Genomic DNA, 25460 nt, shown 5'->3' on the forward strand with positions numbered 1-25460 from the left:
ATTAAAAATTGTGGTTTTAAATGAAAATGAACATGTTCTCTTCTCATTGCTGACTACAGCTTCTCTTCTCCCCAGAAGTCTAGAATTGGTCATTGAGGAAACGTGTGTAAGTGTGGGTGTGAATATTTGTCTCAGTGAGTATTCTTGAGGTGTATGTGAATATGTGAGTGTGCAAAAAGCATATTGTCAGTTATCATCAGCAATCTGAGTACTTTACAACCATTATACTCTTTCTTTTTCTTAACTCTGCTTTTCTGAGGTTAACAAAGATATTTTGGCATGCCTGTCTGTTTTCCAGCTCTGTACATTTTTGCCAATCCTTTTACTTTTAGCCCATCCAAGTATTTATATCAATAATAGCTACCATATAGATAACACACAATTGAGACCTTTTTATTCATACCAACCTTCTATTTCTTTTTAGGATTTAGTGGTTTATTAGGAAGTTAGAGTTATACAGGGTGAGGAAAAGATGTAGAGAGAAATCTCCTATCTTTTAGCTCACTCTCCGGAGGACCACAACAGCCAGGACTGAGCCTGAAGCTAGGAACCAGGAATTCCAGCTGGTTCTCCAACGGGAGTAGTTAGGGTCCAAGTGTTTGGGGTATCTTCCTCTGCTTTTTCCCAGGTCATTAGCAGAGAACTGGGTCAGAAATGGAGTACTTGGGACATGAACCAGCATCCATATTCGATATTGACATCACAGGACGATATTTCATCTGCTATATCACAATGTCAGCTGAACAATTTGTGTTAAGTGGTATCATTAGAAAACTAATGATTAATGTGATGATCTATGGGACTATATTAGGTTCCACTCTATTTTTTTTAAAAAAGATGTATGTATGTATGGATGGATAGATGTATGTATGTGTGTATGGATGGATGGATGGATGGATGGATGGATTTTAAAGCCTGAGTTACAGAAAGTACCAGAAGCAGATAGAGAAGTCTTCAGTTTCCCAAAATGTTTTCAATAGCCTGGACTGTGTCAAACAACTGTATCTCAGGTAGTTCAGGAACCCTATCAAGGAGACTTTCCTGCCATTATAGGCAAGACTTCCCCACGGCTTCCTGTGACATGCCTTTTTGTCACAATAGTTGTCCAGTGCTATGGCCACCAATGCATTGTTACTACTAGCCCTCTTAACACTGTGGTTAGTAAAAATAAACCAGTCCTTAAAGCACAAATATTTGTGTGTTTTCCCTAATTTATGTTAACTAATATCAGAGTACCAACAAGCATTGCATATGAGCAAAATTGACATTTTGAAAAGTATTCATTTTATTCCTTCTATGTTGAGAATCTGTGATTTTTATGCTTACTACTTATTAAATTGCTTGTTTCACAGTGGAATATGCTGATTATAAAAAATTCAAATTATATTATTGTGAAAGTTGAAAAAATACAGAGAAGAATGAACTCTGAAAATTTTATGTATGAAGTATAATAGACTTGAGTCCTTTTTTATTAATGAAGGATTTTAAAAAGAAAAAATAAATTAAATATTTTATTTAACTTTTATTCCATTATTTTGTTTCCTTCCTTAAACTATTTTTTTCCTGAAGAAAAAAAAAAACTTATTTCAACCTTTCTACACATGACAAGTCTTCTTTCTCAAATCATTCCCACCATTCTTTTCCTGCAACAGTTTTTTTGTTTCACTCTTAAAGGATAAGTTTGTTGGAAACAGAAATTTAGATTGGCGATTTTTATTTTTTACTATGTTTAATATTACATTTCACTGATTTTTTTCCTTCATGATTTGTGATGAAAAAATCCACTGTAGTTTTAAATCTGTGTGTCTAAAGACCAGATTATTTTCCCTTTTGTCTGTCAAGTTTGTTTTTCTATGCATTTTGTTTGTTGGTATTAATCTTGCCAGATATTCTCTGAGCTTCACTGAATCTGGGATATGGTTTTTGTCATTGGTTTTATGACTATCTCAGCTATTTTTTAATTTAAATTTCCTTGTACTCCATTCTCTCATTATGCTGTTGTTATTCAAAGTGTTAGTCCATGGATTTTAGAATGTTTAACTTGTTTTATTTTTCTTTCAATTTTATATGGAGCTTTTCTCTTTACCTCTCTTCAGTTCATCGATGCTTTCCTTAGACATGTTGCATATTTATAAACCATTGATTAATTAGTTAACATCTAAGTATTAAGGGTGCTTCTGATTTGGAAGACATTCAAATGCTATACCACTTTCAGAAAACTGCTTATTTCTTTGTGTCATAGCAGTGAAAAGAGGTGTTTATATCCCACAGCACAACTGTACTCACTGTCTTTTAATGTTTTCTTTAGTCCACACACCCTAAAGGCTCTTTATTTTTGGAATCCCTGTTTTTTGAGAAGAGGTCTCTGCTCTGAACGAAATAACTCAAGTGAAAGTACTTCCCACACTATCACATTGACCCCCGGGAAATTAATGTATTTGACCATAGAAAACTAAACTTGATCAAAAGGGATGCTCAAAAACAATCTTTCTACATAATTTAACTTGCATGCTATTTATTAGACATATCCATTTACATCCTAATTCTTTCCTTCCAAACGCTTTGGGAGGGAAAGTCAAAGGTGCATACTTGAGAGAAGTTTTGATTCTTTTCACCTGTTCCATTAAAATAATATTGGTTTCTCCTCTTTCACATTCATACGTTTGAGGTGATCATCACGTCTAAACAACAGGCCTACGCCTTCCGGCCAAATAAGTTCCAGCCTCAGCTTCCCCTCTTCCTCATAATGTAGTACAGACATTCAAAGTATATTCATCTCTCTCTGTCTCTCTGTCTCTCTCTCACATGCACAAACACATTCATAATCTTTCAATCAGTGATCATATTTGGATTTAAGTTCAAATCTCTTACAATTAAAAGGGTTATGAGAAATTATCTCTTCCTTTATTTTGATATCTTACCCCCTTGCATGGATCATGTTGTACAACTTTAGTTTCTAGAATGTACTGCCACCAGTTGCCTATCAATAGGCAGTTCTCTATAACCCCAAACATCAAGTCCCATGTCACTCACCTGAAATCCAGCCCATTCTCTCACAGAAAATTTTCATTCTCGTCCTTAAATCTTATTTGCAGTGTCCTTATTTTACAATAAAAATGTCTTCCAGTCTTAGATCCATACCATAGGTTTTCCACTTCATATTATATTTTTAATCTGTTATTTCACCTATATTCCCAGCTGAACTCATTTGGGCAAAAGCCATGCATAATTCATTATTATGGTTTCAGTTCCCAGCAAAATTCCAGGCATTTAGTAAGCATTTAATGACCATTTGTCAATTGATTTGTCAATAAATAAAATAAGTATTTTTCAATGCAAACTGTAAAACTCCAAAAGCATCAGCAAATCCCACAGAATGGCAATCTGGCATGTTTTCTCTATGCAGTGGTCAACCGTCTGTGATTTTTCCCAGGGTTATGAATTTTCACTTTAGTGAATCTGATGTGATGTCAATGCAACACAGCTGAAATGGAGATGTGAGCTTCTTGAAAGAATAATGACAAGTAGCTCAGATAGAATGTAGCTCTATTTTTCTAATATTGCATAGACCAACAGTTCTTTGTTCAAAATCAAGGTATTCTAAAACAGCTATTACTGTGTTACATTGAAAAGCTGAGTTCTAACTTGCCTGCTAAAGAAAAACAAAACACAATATATGCAGTAACAATTGGTTCTAACCATGTATTGCTTTTTAATAGCTTAAACCTTCATTAATGTACAAGAAAAATGGAAAGTAAAGCTCCTGCTCACTGAAACACATCAGAAACATTCTGTTCTCTGTTAGAACAGCTGCCCTATTTACTGCTGCTTTGATAAACTTGCTGCCCAACTTCTCTATTCAGAAATATCAATGTTTACACTCTGGTCGGTCTTGAATCAAAACAGTTCTGATTTGTTAATAATTCACTAACCAAATATTGTGACTGAAAACTAGGACACTGGCAAATAATCAGATGCAAAACGGGGCTTTTGTCACAGGGAGTCTGATCTGAGAAATGGAAAATACAAATAACAAATGCAATTTAGTGATTCATCATACCCTATTAAATGCCAGGTTTAAAGACAGAGTGTTTATTCTTCCCCTCACATCTTTAGAATTTGGGGAATAATTGGAAAGCAATTAAGTTACTCCATATTTATTCTTCCTTTTGCAAGGTTGTATGCCAGCAAAGATTCACTTGTTCTTTGCACAAATATTTGAAGCACACCTAGTGTGTACCAGATACTTTCCTAAGCATTGAGAGTACACCCATGTAAAACAGCAGCACATTCCTTGTAACCAAAGATGTTGCATTCTAATGTAGGAATGAAGGATTCAATAATTAATTACCCAATAAACATATAATGTGTCAAGCAGGCAGTGCCCTAAAGGTCAGGGGACTTGGGGAGACTTTTAGAGAGTTTGTTCTTTTTGGTGGCATTAGTTGAGACAAGGTATACATCAGGTCATCATGCTACCTTACAGCAGTGATGACATCTCAAATCAGCTCATTGTATTTTTAAAAATGAAGCAAAGGAATTTCTTTTAATAATCTACTATGTTGATTTTTTTCATGTGCACATTTAGTTTTATTGTAACAAAGCAATTTGTACACTTTTAACATTTAAAACTGGGCATCTTTTCCGGGGAAACAAGAAGAACATTTTAAAATAAACAGGTACAATATTGATTTTCAACGGCAACTATCAGAAATGGTTCTAATGGAGTGAAACTTGCATTTGTTAAGAAATAGCATGAATGTTACAAAGAGTGTTACCTGTTATGTATCAAATGCAGGCATTCTTACTTTAATACACATGTAGCAAATATTTCCTAGTTTGACTGGAATCTAATTAATTATCAAAAGTTATGCCATACAGATTTAAATTTAGATTGATGAAGACATATGAGTACCTTCAGCAGAACAATTGAATACTGATTTGCTTACAAAAAATTCCTGAAATATAGGTTAAATAATTTAATTATATGTACTTCTTCCTTATCCTTTCAAGAGATATTCCTAGATAGTTTTTCAAATACGTATGTACCTAAGTTAAGTTTAGGCACAAAAGGAGTTTAATAATAATTAATAATAAATCACAAGTATCCTAGTAATATGGGACAATAAAACTTTAAATAAACGTACAAATATTTTGTTTTTAAATTGGTCCATTTAACATCTTAATCTGACGTTGATTATAAAAAAAAAGCAAAAAAGCAAAACTGCATATAATGGGGAGCTAACCTGTTGTCAATTTAACATACTGTACATAACAGTTATAACTTTCATTAAGTACTTTGCACTTTACACCATGCTTTGAAACATTCTAACTCATTTTAGGTGTCATGATGAACCTGTAAATCTACTTGCTATTTTCACTTTAATTGTAGACAATTCTGAGATTCTAACAAGTCTGTAGAAAAAATAATGCAGTGCAATTGTCAAATCCTGCCAGTCAGACCAGATTTCACATTGGCACTGTCTTACCATGTGAAAAGCAGAACAGTATGAAGTATCATAGCAAACTGAGGCTATCTTCCATGTTTTCAGGCAGGTAATTAAAAACTTTGCAAATATTTTCTTTCATTTTTAGACATTTTAATTACCATCACATTACTCACTAAACCTGGTTCAAATTTAAATTTAAAAATCCAGTTTTTACATACACCAAAAGAACCTTCCTTTTAACAGGCAGAAAAGATGTTAAGACATTAAGTAGGAATAGTGATTAATTATAAATGTTTGTGTTGATGCACATCTTACATGAAACCACACTCAAAGTCCTGTGGAAAGAACGATGTGTCTCTGCTTAGGTAAGTATCCTGAGTAGCAAGATCAATAACTGCAATTTATTCTGAAGGGAGATTTAAAGATGTGCACTAAGCGTTCAAAGAGCCTATTTTTCCCATCCATGTGATTTATACAAGGTAGAATCTATTTCATTTCAGAGTTTGCCTTTGCTTTTTCCTCTTTCTCTCTCTCTTCCCTGAAATATTTCTCATTCCCTTTTTTTCTCCCTTCTCTCCTACTTCCTTTTACTCTTGTCTTTTCTCTTCAAAGTAAGAGTGAATCTCACAGCACTCTATCACGAAAGCTTGGTCTGAACAAAAGAAATATATACATATATATATATATATAGAGAGAGAGAGAGAGAGACTACAAGATTGTAGTTATATTTTGTTTTTGTAGGACATGTTTTATTAGGTTTCATCAAGGCAAATCTTGGAATGTTTTTAGTGCTGTGAGAGAAATAAAATCTTCGTAAATGAAATGATCATTTTTCTCATCAATATTCATTTTACTGAAATGTTTCAAGTCAGTTGCTAGCTAAAATACCCAAGAGTACTTCCAAGAGTTCATAGAAAATGAAATGAAAAGATAGGTATTTTTGGTGCAAAATATATTTAACTGTGCATATTCATGTGTGTGTTTAGATAGACATCAAAATATTGAATTCTAATTCTGTCATTTTCAAAGAAATTTAAAACATGCAAATGAAATTTTACAAGAAATAAATTTTAGGCAAAAAGTAACTGTTGACTGCCTTTGAATACTAGAATTGCTGGAATCCCTCACAACCTTTCAGGAACAGGCCTGGACGTCCTAAATAATTATATAGGGAACTCTCTTAGTACCAAAGAGAAATAAAACAATTTTTTAAAGTTATTTCAATTAACATTGCAATTCATCAAAGCAATGTGGTAAGAAAACATCAAACATTAATTATCAATCATAATTTGTTATGATATGGTAAACCCAAATGTTCTAGCTCTAATAGCATACCCAAGGGGCAGCATTTTTGCACAACAGGTTAAGCCACCACCTGTAACATGGCAATCCCAGAGTAGAGCACAGGTTTCAATTCCATTGCTCTGCCTTTGATCCAAATCACTTGTAATGAGCCTGGAAAGAAAACTGAAGATGGTCAATTTTGGGCCCCTTCTATCTTTTGGAGATCTGAATGGATGTCCAGGCTCTTGGCTTCCAATCACAGTCCTGGCTTTGTGGCTATTTGGAGGGTGAATCATTAGATGGAAGATATCTTTGTTCCTTTCTCTCTCTCTCTGTCTCCTGTAATTCTGCCTTTCAAAAACATACATTTTAGATAAGTAAGCAAATAACACTCTAAAATCACAACCTATAGCTTGAGGGAAACTTATCTCAGTTTTTATGAGATGAACATGGCTATGAGCATTTGCCTGGTTAGAGATCTGTGCTACCTATAATTATTGACTGATAGATATATTATCCATGTTCAAATCAAGATGTGAAATGGTACTCAGCTTGATCATTTTAACCTTAGTCTGACTCTGAATATCTCTTGTGCGGTTCCGGCCTATATTCAGAATAAAACAAAAGCAAATTATTGCCTTTTAAGGGAAAACTATAAGCACAATGCTAAAGCATATCTGATGGGCTGTCAGAAATTCTTGTCTTGTACTCAAACCATCTTCACATTTTATGAGAACTAAAAGCCTAATCAATAATTTAACAAGCTAATGCACATATTTTTAAACACACTGGACTTGTGAAAGAGGCAGGCTGTCAGAGCCACAGAGGCAGAAATGGAAACTGACTGCTAATATTTAGTGCTTACCCTTTTTCCACTATTTATGTATTATTTGAAAGACAGAGTTATAGAAAGGGGAGAAGAAGGCAAAGGGAGGGAAATATGGGTGGGAGGAGAAAGAATAAAGAAAAGAGAAAAAGAGAAAAAAAAAATCTATCCCCTGGTTAACTCCCAAATGATCCCAGTGGTTAGAATAGACCACACTGAAGCCAGGAGCTCAGAACACCACCCAAGAATCCTTCATGAGTAGTAGGACCCCAAGTACTTGAACTGCTGCTTTCATTTGCTGCCTTCAGAGGGACATTAGCAGACAGCTGGGTCAGACACAGAACACACAAGATTTGAACTGGCACTCACATGGGATGCAGGTATTGCAGGCTATATATTCACCTTTGGTGCCACAATACTCACGCCTGTTGTTTATCTTAAAACATATTGTATCATAGAATGGCCACAAACTTGTCTTAAAATAAGGTAGCATTCTTCTGTTGCTTTCAATTAAGACTTTTTCCCAATTTATTAAAAAAAACACTGTAAGAAATGAGAGACAAGTTTTGTGTTTACTGTTCCCATCCCATGTGTGTGCAACAGCCAGGACAAAGCCAGTCCAAAGAGAGGAGGCAAAAATTTCATCCAGGTCACTCATGAAAACAGCAAGAACTCAAGTCCTTGTGTCATTATCTATTGTCTTCTGGATACATTGGCAGGAATTTGCAGCTAGATCTGGCACCCTGGGATGGCGATGTCCCAAATGAAAGCTTAATTAATTGCTCCATTATGCACATCTCTATTGTGTCTTCTATTAGTTGTTATTCTGCTTTTCTTAACATAAACTACACATCTAATTCTTCTGTAGATGATTTGTTAAATCACTTAAAATCACAAAGAATCAAATAGATAGTGTGTACTTTTAAATATATGATGTAAAAATATATTTTAAGGGATCAGCCTAGTGTCTAATGTCCTCCTTTTGCACACCTGGGTCCCACATGTGTGTTGGTTCCTGTCCAGGCTGCTCCACAGCTTGTGGACTGGGAAAGCAGTAGAGAATGACTGAATCCCTTGGGGTCCTGGACCTGCATGGGAGACCCAGAAGAAGCTCCTGACTTCTGGCTTTGGATTGGCTCAACACCTGCATTTGTGGCCATTTGGGGAGTGAACCAATGGGTGGGAGATCTTTCTGTATCTCTTCTCTATATCTCTGACTTTCTAATAAAAGTAAATAAATCTTTTTAAAAATTTAATTGCAATCTAAGATACTGTTTGATACATTGTGGCTATTGGATTACATTGCCACATACAATGACGTTGTGTTTCTCAAAAAATTAGGAAGAGAAAAAAAAATTATTTCACTATTAGTAGCATAAATATTTTCACACCATCTAGGGAGTTGATGCCTCATTTGTTATATGATAAAGCCTCTAATTTTAATTTCATTCCTTTTTCCCTTTCCAGTCTTCCAATTCTTTGATAATTAACAGCCTCATGAGAGAAACAAAAGAAAATGTTATCAAAATGAATTAATCATATAACATGCAACTAAAGACTTGAGGCAGATAGCTAGCTGTCTACATTTACTTCTCTCCCATTTGTTATTACAACAGTACTGTTCCCCATGGTTAGATTATCCATGAGGTTAAATTATATTACCAAACTCTCTATTATGAAGATTTATATATTACTGTTTTTGTCACCTGTTTTTGTCTGGAAATCTGGATGTGGCACTAAATGAATTTATTCTAGGTCATATCTTCCCAAATTTGGAATATGTCCATTCTAACTGCTAATTAAGTCTGAATTATTGTTTATGTTTCTTTTGAACAATTAGACAATGAGACTGCCTACAAACTTCCTTTTGCTTTTCACAGAAAAAAAAAAGAAGCAAATAGATTTTATATGATGGTTATAATGAATTTACAACCTTAAGACTTGAAGGAGGAACAGAGGTAGATACGCCAAAGACAAGTAAAAATGGTCCAGGCTGCTGTTGCACAAAAGCAACAGCAGCACCCAGACTTGGGAGATTCCTCTGGAAGGCATGCTGCAGTGGTCTTCTTGATGCAGGCACTTGATATTCTTTTTAAACTTATCTGTTAAGTAAGATATCCTTACTTGTCTTTGTCATGGATACTATAAAGCTGCACTTATCTGAATCAGTGTGTATCTCTGAGCTGCAATATTTCTGTGTGCAATGAGTCCCATATCTACACATTTTGCCTCCAGATAGCACTTGGCCCTAGTTTCTCAGGCTCATACTCTGAGTAGTAGTAACCAAAAGATGTCTTAGTAGATAATAATAAAGGGCCAATGAAAATAAACAAAATGGAGGATAATCACTGCAATGTATGTTGTTACAGAAAACATAGCTGAAATGCATTTTGTGAAAAAAAAAATTTGCTACCATCTCATTCTGCATACCTTTGATTTCCCTTATTTGGACCTTATGACACAATCATTCTTGACTCATTTTACTCTCCTTACACTCCATGAATATGTTTTGCCTCTTTTTCAAGCAAGTTATTTGTCCAGAAATGCTAACACTAAAATGCTCTGTCTGCACAATAGGTGCTTTTAGCAAGCCAGTGCTGCACGGTTAAGCTGTGCTTGCAGCATCATTTTTCTTAATGTGTGGTCAGTTGACCACACACAGACACTAATTTGTTTCTAACCAGTAAGGCATGTGCAAAATGCTGCTCCATATAATGGTGATTGCAACCGTTATGATCAGAGTGCTTGTTGTTTTGTTTGTTTGTTGCTTTTATTTTTATTTTGTTTCATTTTTTCCCAAACCAAAAGAAACATAGTTGCAGCAGCACACCTCAGCTGATAATCTTCTCTTCCATTCTCCTAACAGCAGATTTTCTACTTGCCCCGCATTAAGTTTTATATTTCCTTCATAAAACAAGGCACATTCTCCTAAGGAAATTCTGATAAAAGGATATAAAATATCTCTGCTACAAAATCTTTCAACACCATTCTAATAATGCCTTAATAAAATAATAATATGCATATGCATGTACTATAAAAATAACATCATACTCTTAATGTAGATTTTTATTTAGGCACTCATAGATGCCCTAAAATTCTATCTTAAAATAACAACGCTGGAGGGCAGGTGCTAGATTTCTAGGGCATTATTGTATTTCTTCAGGCACTCAGCTTGAAGCCTAGTTTTTCATAATAATTTCTGTCCTGAGAAACTCTAATTATCCTGAGGAATACTATTTCCACTGTCTTACTTCTTAATTACAGTAGTGACATAAGATAAATGCATACTTATTGAGATCAAATGCATATTATTTTTGCAGTGATTATAAGTTAGTTCTCATTATAGCAATTTCACTATGTGACAATCAACTACTGATGCCATGTTATGCTTTAGGAACACTTCCATTAAGTCCAGCAAAGAAGGTGCTTCTATTTGAAATGTAAGGGACTTAGCATGAGAGATTGGTCAACGGAAAAGTCAGTGACACACCTATTAAAATGATTCTGTGAGAAACTCAAGTAAGAGCATTGTGCCAACTAACAGTTAGAGGATTCCATTTATATTTCTATCCAAAACTCTTCATATGAAATATTCTTTAAAATGTCTTTCTCCTTTCTGACCTTCAGAATAAGAAGCTTTGACTATATATCCCAAGGGGGAAAATGGATGAAAAATGATAGCAATAATTTTTCTATCCAAGAATAAATTTTTACCCTATCAGAAATGCTCTTTTCAAATACCGTAATGCATTGTCTTGAAAGTTTTAAATTTTCAAGCTTATTTAGTTTTGTCACTTCAATTTTTTTAAAGCTTAGTTAAAATAGTTCTTATATGGTTTTCCCAGGGTTTAAAACAAAAATATGTTTTTACTTTTTTTTTTCAAATAAGGCAAAAAGAAAAATCATGAATGTTTATATACTTATGGCTGGGTGTTGGTGTGACAAATACTGTGTGTGAGATTTATATATTTGGGTGTAGATATGTAGATATTTGTGAGATATGTATGTCTAAATAACTACATCAAGAAATATAATTCCTTTAAAATCGTTGATGAGAAGCCATATACAAAACAAGCCCTCAGACACTTGGCTGTTCTCTATGTAGTTACAGTGGATGTGCTTAATATAATTTATAAAACATTACTCTTTATCTTCTTAAGATGTTTATAAAGTCTTCATTACTTTATTATGATACTTAAATTGCATTGGAACATTAATACACCTACACAGTAAGAAGTAAAATGAACTTTTAAATTATTTATTTGTGAGAATAATGTAAAATTGAGGAACAAATACAAAATTTTTTTCAGACTTTCTTTTATGATTTGTGTAAATACACATTTAAGACCAAAAATACTGAAAATTTCCCTCTTGCTCATTATTTTTAAATTCATGCTGCAATATTACATAATAGTTTATGCTTGCAAATGCTCATGTTTTTAACTTTTCTTTGAAGAATTATTTATGTTCTGCTTTTCCTTAGTCTTTGCTCTACATGAAACCTAAGGTAAGGTGCTGTGGTATTTTTAAGAGTTAATGTTGATGTGTGAAAAACAATAAAAGGATTCACAAGTATGAAAGAGCTTGGTCATACATGTCATAAGTTTCGGCATAGAACTTAACAATTTCTTTACTACAGTAACTTTCTGTAGAGAACTAAACAATTTCTTCACTACAGTAGAAAGTCTTCGTTGGACCACAAAGAAAGAAGTTTTCTCAAATCGAATTCCATTTAAAGTTGCATGCATATATATACCACAAAACATCTGGAACAATTGTTAAATTTCAGGACAGATCTAATTCTGATTTTACGGTAGTCTGGAAATTACTAGATCTATTTGATGGTTATAGTGATTGCTCTACATGAAAAAAGGAAATAATTGATAGAAAATGTAATGCTGTGGATAGCTGTGAAGGAATTTCAATGTCAACTTTTAAATTATTGCAATGTGCAGATTGAATGATATTCTGGTACATATTGTAAGAGGTAAAATGAATTTCTAAGACACTTGTCTGAAATATTATGAGATAGAGGATTAATATTGTTGTAGTTGAGAATGTTCAATTTTCTTGTTACATTTTGCATGCATAATTTACCCAACTAGATCAAAATTTAATCAAAATCTGAATTTGATATAAAAGTTAAATGAGAGCTTTCCACAAAAAATACAGATGTTTTCCACAAAAGTTCAATTTTAAGTTAGGTGCCATGTGGAGCTTAAGTGTGTATATTTTATGGTCATTTCTGTTTACATTTTTAGATCAGCATTTTCATGACCCACTTGTCTAACTACGGGAATGACCGCCTAGGGTTATACACCTTTGTGAACTTGGCCAACTTTGTGCATAGCTGGACCAACTTGAAGCTGCAAACTTTGCCTCCAGTGCAACTGGCTCACAAGTACTTCGAGCTCTTCCCTGACCAAAAAGACCCTCTCTGGCAGGTAACATTTCACATTCTTTCTTGGGTTGGAAGGCAATACAGTGGCAGCCTTGAGGGTCTCATTTGTCTCAGACTCTTTACTGAATATACCAAATTTATATATAACACAAATCACTCTTTCATTTAGTATTGTTATTCTTTAATAGTGTTTTTGTTTTAAACGGAAAGTGTATGGAAGTAGGGAGAGGTGTTTGGTTGATTGGTTAGTTGGTTCGTTGGTTGGTTTGGAAATTTTTACATTGAGGTTGTTGTTTCATTGTCTTTTCCCTCTAAACTAATAATGTTTACTTTCATGTAATATAAGCATTGCCTAGCAGAAAAATGGTTCAGCATTGGCTATCTGATGAGGTAGAAATCCAGAGCCACTCTATTGTAATATTTTGAAATAAGATCTTTTTTTTTTTTTTTTTTATTATTGTTGCTTACATTGTATTGTGTAGTACAGTTTCATAGGCGCTAGGGATTCCCCCCACCCCTCCCATACCCCTCCCCCCATGGTGGATTCCTCCACCTTGTTGCATAACCATAGTTCAAGTTCGGTTGAGATTCATTGCTTGCAGACACATGCCTAGCATAAAGTTCAGCGTCTTATTGTCCAGATAAGTTCCCAGATAAGTTGTATATTGATACTGTGGCCTCGTTGGGGCTTTTAACTGACTGGATCTTTACTCTGTTAGACCTATTTTCAGACCATAGAAGGTCTCCCCAAGAGGCCACTGAACTTATCTGGAAATAAGATCTTCATATATCCAAATGTGTGTACAACAGCGTATGTGTTCTCATATAGATTTAGTTTCTCTTTAGAGTTAGTCTTTCACATTTCTGTACATTTAATATTTTTGCTATTATTAGATTACTAGTGGAGGATAATTGTTGGTTTTAGGTTTCTATTACCAATAATGTAAATTTGTGTGGGTTATTCTACTAGGATGTGTGAAATATAACCTCCCTGTTTCTTAGCAGTTATCCAGGAAAAGGTTGCCTCCCACTTTGTTGGTTCTTTATGCATCAGATTGCATTGACCCATACAATCAATAAACTAGCTGCAGAGGACAGAGTAGATGCTGCCCTGCTAAGCAGTTGGCAGAGAGGTAACATCATGAGTAATGAGAAATTACTGTGAAACAGACTTTTTACCATCTTCTGTCTCTCACCTGGAGATAATTGTTTCTCAATATTCCATAAACACATGTCATTCTGTCTATATTACAGAATGCAGTCAGCACATGATTATTGAGCATCTGCTATGTGTGAAGCTAGGTTAGTTGCTCTAGAGTATCCAAAGACGAATAAGATACAACACATTCTCAAAGCCAGTGGAGGATTGCAACCTTATTCATCATCCTGACACAACTGGGGATCATTACGTAAAGTAAAATACTCCACTCCCTAAATAACAAATAATATATATTTTGTGTTAGATGTGGGAGCTAATATAGAATGCAAAACCAGTATGTAAGAAAGAAATTCACATCTTACGATATGATTGTAGATTGTAGCCCTTTGCCGTATTCTTAAGGAGAAATGATCTTTCTACCTTGTACTTGCTGAACATTGTGGCTGTGACTGCATTTGGCCCACGATTAACAAGTAAATTGAAAGTATGCTATTGGAAAACTAACGGGCAAAAAGAATAGGAAATTTACTATGAGCTGTTTGTGTATTTTAGAATTGCATCTATGAGATACATAAAATCTGTTATTTTAATGTTAATAAAAAGTAAAGCAATGTGTTCTAAAACTCCCTGCTCCAGTAAGCCATGCATGATTCTGACTTCTTAATCATGAATACTGCCTTATTTGTGTTTATTCCAACTGCAGACGCCACTTATGTTGCCCACCCAGTAATTTGACCACCTACATTACATACTTACACATATGTTGTACAGACAGATACAGGAGCAGAAGCATAAAGCATAAAGTCACAATTGAATATTGAATTCTATATGGGAAAGCACTGTATTTCATGAAAGATGGTTACTCCAAAAAGCTCAAAACTTTTATAAAATTGATAAATTTGTGATAACAAATCCAGTCTTTCTCACACAGGTGTATATGTGAAATATATATAATTTAAGTTGCAGCAATTGAGAGAACAAAATAAAAGGGTTCCAGACAGGGGGCTTATAGATAATCCATCAACGGACCCAAGATTTCCTTTTTCCTTAGGTTAAAACAAGAGATAGTGAGAAGATATTCTAAGAAATCTGACAAATTGCTCTTCTTGATACTATATGAGCTTTTACAATAAAGAACTATATCTGTTCTTTGTAGATGGCATTGCCACTGCCTCATTTTTTTGAAGAGTGAATATAATTACAAAGTTTGCATCTGCGATATGTTTTATTTAGCATGATGACTTTAAATATTGATTGTTTATCAAATGGAAAATTTTCTTTTGGCTGACTGGGAACACAAATGACAATTAGAAGATATTGTCATTGTTTGGAAAATTATGTCATTTTGGAAGCCCTAAAAGGTACATGTATGCACAAGCCAACATTTGTAATTGCTGTTTACATTCTAAATTTGAGCAGCATGAGAAAAGCAATTCCCAAGCAGTCCTTCATAAAAAACAAGGCAAACAATTAATTTTTAAAAACCCTAAGAATTTAATAAATTTTTAATTAAAAATAAAATATTTAGTGTGAAAAATGACAATTTTTATCATTATTTATATGTTTAGGAATTTTCATACAGGTTATCAAAATATAACCTATCTTGAGGCTTTTAAATAACTCAATACTAAATTTTTCTTAATGAAAGAAATTCTATCGTTTATATGATTTCATTTTATTGAAATTAAAGTTGCTAGAATTTTCCATTAATCATAGTCATGTATTTTCTAAATAGATTTAAGAATGAAAATGAAAAATTAAAATGAGAGCGCTATTGTTCATGAAGGAATTTTTAAGTGCCTGACATGTTGAAAATAGTTAACTCATTGTACAAACTGGGTAAATTTGGCTGACCCTCAACAATGTCCAAGAAACTGCAAGTGCTGTAGTAGCAATGAAGTCTGTACTCCCTGAGTTCTCTTTCTCCTGAGTTCCTGAATTATTTCTTCCTTCATATTCATATCTATAAGAAGAAACAAAAACTCTGGAATTTGTTGTAATTTTATTTGTGAAAATTTAGTTCTGCAGTAACACATAAGTCATTATTAACCAGCATACCATTTACAACCATTTCAGCAGCACTCTTCAGTTAGGAGAGATAAATAGCACGTGTTGCTGTTGTGTGTTGTCAAAAAAACAAAATTAAGATACCTCCATATTTATGAGTTTGACTTTTTTATTTATTTCTTTCCCACTAAATGTAAACCAACTTCCAGTTTTCTTTTAGGTTTTCAATTCACACTTTTTTATTGTCCCAAATAGAAAGAAAAGTGTAAAGTGATCATCTTTGCAGCTGTTTAATTTCTCTGGGTGTCTTATGTAAATTTTATTAGCACTGACTGTCATATTGTGAGCTGCCTTGTCACCTAATTAAAAAGTGTAAGATGAATATCTGCCAAAAGGCAGCAGGACAAGTTGGGCTCAACGTCCTGATGCTCATTGCTCACTGGCACTTCATCTTCCCTAGCTGAATAACACAAGACTGTGGGCTGAGGACACGCCCTAATAAAACCTCGGTATTGTGTTCTAGGAAATCCTACAAACACTGGTTTATAGGATCTTAAAATTATACTTCCGGGTAGTTATTAAACCATACCCTTTATTGTTGTGATAGAATAATCACTCTAAAGTAGGAAAGGATTAGAATTTCTCTAAAGGAAAACAAAACAACCACAGAAAAAAATCCACTGTCAGATCTAAAAACATAGTATGGAGGCAGTGGGAAGGTCAAATTCTTGTGCAGTCACTAATCGATGCTTTTAAGCTCTCAAACTGTCAGGTTAACTCTGTCTCAATTTTCACTCAGTCACTCCAGAGTCTCCCTACCAACAAACACGCCAAGCGTGATGTGGATTCCTGCTCACGCATGCGGCTAGGGGAATGCTCTAAGAGCTGCAGCTCCTCTCCTTCTGTGTCAGTCTCCAGGGCTGAGAAAGTGGGAAAGTAAATCACAGAGTGATCACCTTCAACCTTCAGTACCTCTGTTGATTCTAGCTGTCAAAACTTTCAGCCCCAGTTTAGAATCGCTGAGATGTGAATGCCTCTGATATGAACAAATCACTGGATCTTGTGGCATATGTACCTGGGCTTGGCTACGATGTGTCTGCCCCTGGAACGCTGACACAGAGCATCGTCAAGTTTAAGAGCAGAATGGGAAGTTAGAGACATGCAGCCAAACCCATTCAGTTTAGATAGGAAATGCATGGCATCATGAAACAAGTCAGAATTAAAGCCTGGTTTTCCTTATTCCTATTCCAGACCAAGATTTTGGCTTGACGCTTAGAGATACAAATCTACTTCTGTCATCAACTGTCTTCTTTGTGGTATGATAGTTCAGGTATAATCCCTTACTTTAGAAGAGTCTCCTGGTGTGTTTTATATAAATTCACTCAGTTCATGCATAATGAAAAAAAAAAGACCTTTACCTTCAAATAGCTTATATACTATAATAGTTCTTTGATATAAGAAAATGACATCATAAATGTGCCAGTGTATGTTTTCTTCTCACTGGTACTGCAGAACTTACTTCCAATTCTTTATTTCAACTACCATACAGTATGTGGGCTCTCAGGCCTGCCATACATCATGAAGCAATCCTCAAGGGGCAAGATGCTGTTCACTCATATTTGTAACCTTGAACCTGACACACCATTATTACTTCCAGTCCCTGACAATATACTATTAAGCTACACTAGAATAACAAAAGAAAAAACAGATATATATGTGTGTGTACACAAAAACACACAATTAAGTAAAATATCCTTTTTTCTCTTTAGCTAAGAGGGGGAAGGCAAAGAAAAATATACTAGAGAAACACGGTTAAGTTCATAGGAAAATCTTCCTTTTTTTAATTTTTATTGGAAAGTCAGATATACAGAGAGGATAAACAGAGAGGAAGATCTTGTATCCATTGATTCACTCTCCAAGTGGCAAAAATGGCTGGAGCTGAGCCAATCCGAAACCAGGAGCCTGGTGCCTCCTCTGGGTCTCACACATGGATGCAGCATCCCAAGGTTTTGAGCCGTCCTCAACTGCTTTTCCAGGCCACAGGCAGGGAGCTGGATGGAAAGAAGGATGGTCAGGGTTAGAAACAGCGCCCATATGGGATCATGATGGTTGCAAGCCCAGTACTTTAGCTGCCAGGCTACTGCACCAGGCCCAAGGAAAATGTGCTAGAGGAAAATGGTTAAGTCGTGGGAAAATCTTTAAAAGCCACCAGGGTAATCTGGATTTGATTGGCAATAGAGAGCAGATGCAGATATCAAGAACAGGTGTAATGAGAGTAGTCAGTAAAGATAATGCTAGATGCTTCTTTTTTCTTTTTCTTTTCTATAACCATAAAGAACAAAATGGTAAAGTTACAACCAGGGATGCCATGGAGGACTTCTTAAGTGTGAACAGTAAGACGTTTCAAGAAAAAATAGTAGAACTTGTTGAAGGACAGAGCTACTTATAAATGATTGCTTTTCACCTCAGCCGTTTCAGTGAAGTGACCACAAACGTTTTTAGCAACTTCCAAATGAGAAAGTGGAAGACAAATATTATGATCATCCTAAGTTCCTTTTCTAGTAAAAATTTACCTTTGTATATTGCAATGTTAGTCTCTCTTCCTAATTCAGCAACAATGTATTCTTTAAAACATTCAGAGATGCCTTCAAGATATGAAAATTATCCTCATGATCTTATGTCACTAATTTACAATAAAGCACATTGTCATTTTGATTATACAAGGATGTCAACATTAATATTCAAAAAAATGACATGCTTTTTTTTTCTTTTCTCTTGTTCATCGACTGTAAATATATTCTTTTCAAGTGTGAAATTCCCTCACACAAAGCATTTAATGAGGTTTGGTCATGGAAAATATTCTTATAACATCTCCTTAAAATAATGAAATAAAAACATCATTATACTTTCATAGTATAAAAATGAAAATGATGATAAAAATATATTTAGGTGCTCAATGCTAAATGTAACAATAACAAAAACCTGGACTTTGTGCAAGTCTAACAGAAGCATTTTATAACTTTAATATTGAATTGTAAGTGAATAATATTTACTAGATCAACAGACTAATAACACACTTAAACTACAATTCCTTTTATTGATTCAGCAATTTAGTTTTTACCAGAAAGCCATAAGAAACAAATAATAAGATAAAGTGCTATGTGCAGGAGTGTGTTGTTTAAAGATGAAGCTACCTTAGGGCCAGTTTTACACTGAAGATATTTCTTAAAACAGTTCTCATAGTATTCGATTATTTAAATCGACACAGGTTTATTTGAATAGACATGAGTGTAATTGGATTCTACCCTATATTACACTCATGTCCATTTAAATAATCTATTAGAGATACCTTGTGCTGTCAAAGTACACTTGAAACTGTCATCCCAGGCTCAGTCACAACCAAGGGAACCTGCCATGCAATCCTATCACCCAGAGGATGTCATTGATGAACCTTGTAATTCAGACTATTACTGTGGAAAAACTTAGAGAGATAATATGGCTATGAAGTTCTCTTGGAGTCCTGGGGAGAAAGCATTCAAGATGCATCAGCATACCAAGAAAGGAAAATATTTCCTGATGAAGTGTGTGGTTGGGGTGTTCCATGGAGGTTAAGATATTTTTGCTAAAGCCAGCGTCTTCTTTGGAGTTTTTCCCTGAGGATTAGTTGGTGGACACAATGAGAACACGAATCCTGTATACAGATTTAGCATGCTTAAATGACATTGAAAGGTGATTGAAAGTCACCAGTCTGTATAATACAGACTTGGAAAATGATTTTTAAGGACATACATACGGCAAAACTTAGAGAAAAAAAATTTATTTATTTTTTTTTAAGATTATTCCATGATACAGTTCTATTGGCTCTGGGATTTCCCTTTTTCTCCTCCCCAAATCCCTGCTTCCCCACACTAATTTCCCAAATGTCATTATAATAGTATAGTCCTTCACAATCAGTTGTTAGTCCATCATTCTGCTATGTGAGTGTTTCCTGACCCTTTAGGCGTGGGCAATGGCACAAAGTCCAGCATCCTATTGTCAAGATGCATTCAACACTTTCATTGGCAGTTCATCTTTGATTTGTAAGCAGAGATGCACACTGCATTGTATTGGCACATCTGTGTGTGATAGTCTCAATGACACAGTCATTACATATCCCTTTAAATGAAAAACCATAAAACAAAAATTAGCAACAGAGAGAAAATAGAAAAATTTATAACAACTTGAAGTTAAATAACATGCTGCTGAATAATCAGTGTCACTGAAGAAATGAAAAAGAAAATCAAAGACCTTCCTGAAGCAAACGATGCTGCTGTGTAACCTATAAGTCAGTGAGGAAATTAGTAAGAAAACATTTTTGAATGAATGAAAGTAAAAACAAAAATACCAAACCCCTTGAGATGTAGCAAATGCATTACTGAGCATGATTTTTAAGCACATAGTTCTTGCTTCATTGAAAATATGCAGGGGCATGCTTGGCATAAGCTTGCAATGAAAGAACCCCAACTGAACTTGAGCTGTGGCAATCCAGCAAGGTGGAGGAATCCACCATGGGAGGAAGAGGTGGGGGAGGGGTGGGAGGGAATCCCAATACCTACAACCGTGTCACATAATACAATGTAATAAAAAAAAAATACCTAGGCAAACAGAGACCCTAAGGTGGACTATGTCAACCAGTGGATTCTGGAGATATTTCACCATGATTGGAGTGGTGAGATCAGCAGTTAATTCAGAACTGTTGAACTATCAAAAGCTCTTGAGCATGACCCTTGGAACATGTCCCACATCGGGAACCCTGGGATGGCATCGGGTGGTAGTCCCCCATCCCAGGGTGTGGAGGTAGTGGGGAGGCTGGGTATGGCTTCTCCCCTTATCTCCCTCCTTTCCCCAGAGACAGGAAGAAAAAAAGAGATTATCAAAATAATGGTCTTATCCACCTTCCTGAAACCCTTAACCCTTTGCACCCTAATCACCAATGTAAAAATCATCAAAAAAGTTGTATTATGTTAACTATAATTTAGAAAATAAAAATGAGTTATTTTTAAAAAGAAAATATGCAGGGGCAGTGTTGCGGTCATCCCTTGTAGATGACACACTGTAAGATTCCTGAACTAGGTGCTCCACTTCTCATCCAGCTCCCTGCTAAAATAGCCAGGGAAAGCAGCAGGAGGTAGCTCAGTTGTGTGTTCCCCTGCCCGAAAATACTTAACTCTGACTTTCAAAATAACTAAATATATATCATATATATTATATATTTAACTTATATATATGTGTGTGCATTTAACTTATCAGAGTTAAGTACACACACACACACACACACACACACACACACAAGAATATGAATGTTCCATTGGTTCAGTCCAAAGACAAGCTGCCTTGAATGGCCAGGACTGAGCCAAGCCAAAACCAAGAGTCAAAAGCTTCATCTAGGCTTCCCATGTTTCATCTCTTTGGAGGTGAATAAAATACAGGTACATCAACCCTTCTAAGAAACCTAATTTCTTCAGAATTTATTCTCTTATCCTTTCACACTGTTTTAGGTGATCTTCTACCCATCATATTTGTATCTATTTAAAAGTAAATTTGCATCACAAATTCCATGTTTGAAAACAATGCCTTTACCTATATAAAAGCTAAGTTATCTGCATTTTTAACTATGGCACTTCAACCACAGCGAGCAAAAGCTATTTTAACTAAATTCCCTTTCGAGTTTAAATAAAACAGTAAATTATAATATTTGTTTCAATTATACACAGAAAAATGAGACTGGAGAATGAAAAAAAACTGTTTTATGATTTTCTGACTTACAGTAATTATTACCATAGGGCCTGTTTGTAATGAAGCAGATGAAGTTGCCTCTTGCAATGCCAGCATCTCATAAGGCAGTGCTGGTTTCCAGACCTGGATCTTCTCTTAAAATACATGCCTCGAGGCAGAAGATGTGCCAAACACTAGAACCCAAGCCAATTCAGAGAAACAAGAGTGTGGAAGATCTGTCTCTCTCTGTCATTCTGTCTTTGTGTGTAGTTCTTTCTTTCTGTCTCTCTTAGTGCTTGCTCACTCTCACTTTCTATTATACTTCCATTTAATTAAAATGAATTTCACTAAGGGATTATACAAATGTGATTGTTCATGGGAAAATGACAGGATAAGAAAACAGGGAGAGAGAAAAGCGGAGGGAGAGGGAAGAAGCCCTACACCTTCAAAACTCTATTGTGAACAATTAATGCTATTCATGAGTAATTTTAACAAAAATCTTAAACACTAATGCTGTAACAATAAACTATAAAAGTATAAGAAAATGTTTAATGTTTTCTTGGAAATGTCATTTGACTTCCAGAATCATCACCAAAACTACAAGCCTATACAAATGGACAGAAACACATAATTTAATTATACAATCCCAGCTGTAGATTTCAAAACTGAAAATAACCAGTTGTGTGATGCTCAAAATCTAAAATAAACACTTCGCATCTCAGCTTCATTGACTACTGCAAAGGGCAGTGTTCACTATTGTTTGGGATAAGAAATAATCCATGCAAAAAAAAAGTACCTGGAATACAGAAGATGATACATAACTTAGAAACAGTACAAATATGAAGACAAGTTGCCTAGATTAAGAAATACAAATGCCACAAACTTAAGATACCTACAGGAAAAGCTGAAGTCAGGCAAATCGATTTAGTAGTAGTAACAACTTTTTGGAATAGCAATTGTTAACATCTTAGGACACAAGTAACTTTATAGGTTTATTCCTACCACCATGATTTCCTTGGAAAAGTGCAAGTAGACATAGAAGATCTAAAAAATGTAGAAATGTTGGGCTCGGCGCGGTGGCGCAAGTGGTTAAGGTCCTCGCCTTGCACACCCGGGATCCCATATGGGCGCCGGTTCTATCCCAGCAGCCCTGCTTCCCTTCCAGCTCCCTGCCTGTGGCCTGGGAAGGCAGTGGAGGACAGCCCAAAGCTTTGGGACCCTGCACCCGCATGGGAGACCCGGAAGAGGCTCGTCCGTTGTGCTCACTTGGGGAGTGAACCATCAATCGGAAGATCTTCCTCTCTGTATATCCGCCTTTCCAATAAAAAAATAATAAAAATAAATCTTTAAAAAAAATTTAAAATGTGGAAATGTAATCAAAAGATAGTCGTAAATTTTTTAAAATGTATGCCGATGTGGTACCTTCAATATGTTTGTAGAAAATACATGTTATCAAAATATAGGGGCCAGCTTTATGGCACAATGGGCTAAAGTCACTGTCTATGACACCAATATCCAATACCAGTATTAAATATAGACCTGCCTGCCGTTCTTATAGTCCAGAACCCCGCTAATGATGGTGAGAAATCAGTGGAGGAAGACCCAAGTGCTTGGACTACTGCCACCTGTGTGAAAGTTCCAGATGAAGTTCCAGGCTCCTGGCTTTGTGCTAGCCCACCCTCAGCTGTTGCTGTCATTCGGAAAGGAACATTCCTCTCTCTGTGCTTTTTTGTCTGCAATTTTGATTTCTAAGTTTAAACAAAAAATTAATCCAAGACAAAGAAAAGAAAAAAATAAAGAACAAATTTTAAAAACATTTGTACCAAAATAAACAACTTGTAATTTCATTTTCCTATGAATGTCTTGAAATACCCTAACATAAATAGCGCCACTGTGTAATAAAAGAGGCATTTTTATCCGTGTCCTGTGTGTAAGAGACAAAGAAAACACTTTAAGTCTTATATTTCTGTAGCCATTTTATTTCACCACTTCTACAAGCAAAAGTTAGAATGGGAAGGACACGGTACTGCAATAAAAAAGATAAGCGGCCTCCCTGGACATATAGAGCTGAGAAAGATATAACAAATAAAACTTTGATTTTCAATAGTAGTCCTGAATTAGCCATCAAATTGCTCTTCTACCTTTGCTAAGGAAATGAACTGAACACTTACTCTGAGATCTGTTCTTTGATGATCTCTGTGTAGGGGAAATTCAATAAGTATAGGTCATGGAAATCACTTTTCTATTTCATAGTTTCTAAGATAGAGTTAAGAAATAAGGTTATTTACAGCTAACGCAATTATATGATAATATGGAAAAGACAATTTCAAATTCTAAAGTGATAGTGTGACTGAATAGCTAGAACTGTTCCGGAAACCATGTTGGAAACTTGTTTTCTTTGTGAGGAAGGTGGGGGATACAAGAAGAGATTTGGAAGTAAAATGTAAATGCAATGCATATTTTGTTATCATTCAACTTACATCAAAGTAGGTATATGCTTACTTCCAAATTATTATCATGGTTGTCCTAAATAAGGTAGTTAGTTATTTAGTATGTAAACATTTATCAAGAAAATCAGTTATTATATTATAGGAACGAAAAAGCAAGAGACCTCATTTAATTGAGATAGAATTATTACAAACTATTATTGTAGTATGAATTATATGAAATGATGAAAGTCACATACAGATATGTATAAAAGAATTTTAAATGCAGAATATTCATGAAAATATGACAAGATATTCATACACATGAATGAAAAAAAGCTTTGGTTATGATCAAACCCAAGTAAAGTTTGAGTTGATCCCTGAATCATTACACATGCTAGCTACACCTTAGTTGAGCTTCAATATCCAGGCAGTAAGCATCCCCAGAAATAGATCAAATTAAGGTTTCACAAGGCTCTTTGGGGCAGCTGGTAGAGTAGCCTACAGACTTAAGCTATTTCCTCAAAGTCATCTGACTCTGTGAGGTAAAATTTATATAAAGGATCATTCCCTTGGGTAACATTGCATTCTGGCAATGTTAATCTCCTCAAGATTGTCACAGATCAATCTTTTAATAAGGTCAAATTTTATCTAGATTTAGTTGCTAATTTATCTAGACAAGAAGAAATTAAGGACTCTATCATAAGCAAATCATAAGCACTCTGTTGTATACACCATTGGAATATGATGACCAACCATGTGAGACAGATAGCATCAAAGCATTATTTTACAGATAGAAAACTGGGGAAAATGTCTTAAGGCACCAGCAATATATTCCTCCTGATCTACAAAATAAATTAATTATATTTATTAATATCATGTATAGTAAATATTAGCATGTCAGAAGTATATGCAAAATATTAAATGTGACTTAGAATATGTGAACAATACATAGAAAACTAAATAATTCAAAAATTAAGAGGCAGACATGAATACTTACAAGGAAGCAACCTACTTTTTAAAATATTTTCAATTTGTACTTACTGCAGAGACAGAAGAGACAGGGACAGAGAGACAGAGATCCTCACTAAGTTGAAGATAGGAGTCAGAAATTCCTTCTGGGCCTTTCAAGTGGGTATAAAGGATCTAAATC

At 34.9% G+C, this 25460-nt stretch overlaps 1 protein-coding gene across 1 annotated transcript in view; it reads left to right on the forward strand.

The window, feature by feature from the left end:
• The window catches only part of NDST4 (N-deacetylase and N-sulfotransferase 4), a 244325-nt gene that overhangs the window by 190862 nt on the left and 28003 nt on the right, over positions 1 to 25460 (forward strand). The window contains exon 7 of the mRNA XM_040966876.1: positions 12822 to 13004. Coding sequence (XP_040822810.1) covers positions 12822 to 13004 — 183 coding nt within the window. The remainder of the gene's footprint in view (positions 1 to 12821; positions 13005 to 25460) is intronic.

This window comes from Ochotona curzoniae, unplaced genomic scaffold (assembly GCF_017591425.1).
Source record: "Ochotona curzoniae isolate NIBS_2020 unplaced genomic scaffold, NIBS_Ocur_1.0 scaffold_4506, whole genome shotgun sequence".
Classification (NCBI taxonomy): domain Eukaryota; kingdom Metazoa; phylum Chordata; class Mammalia; order Lagomorpha; family Ochotonidae; genus Ochotona; species Ochotona curzoniae.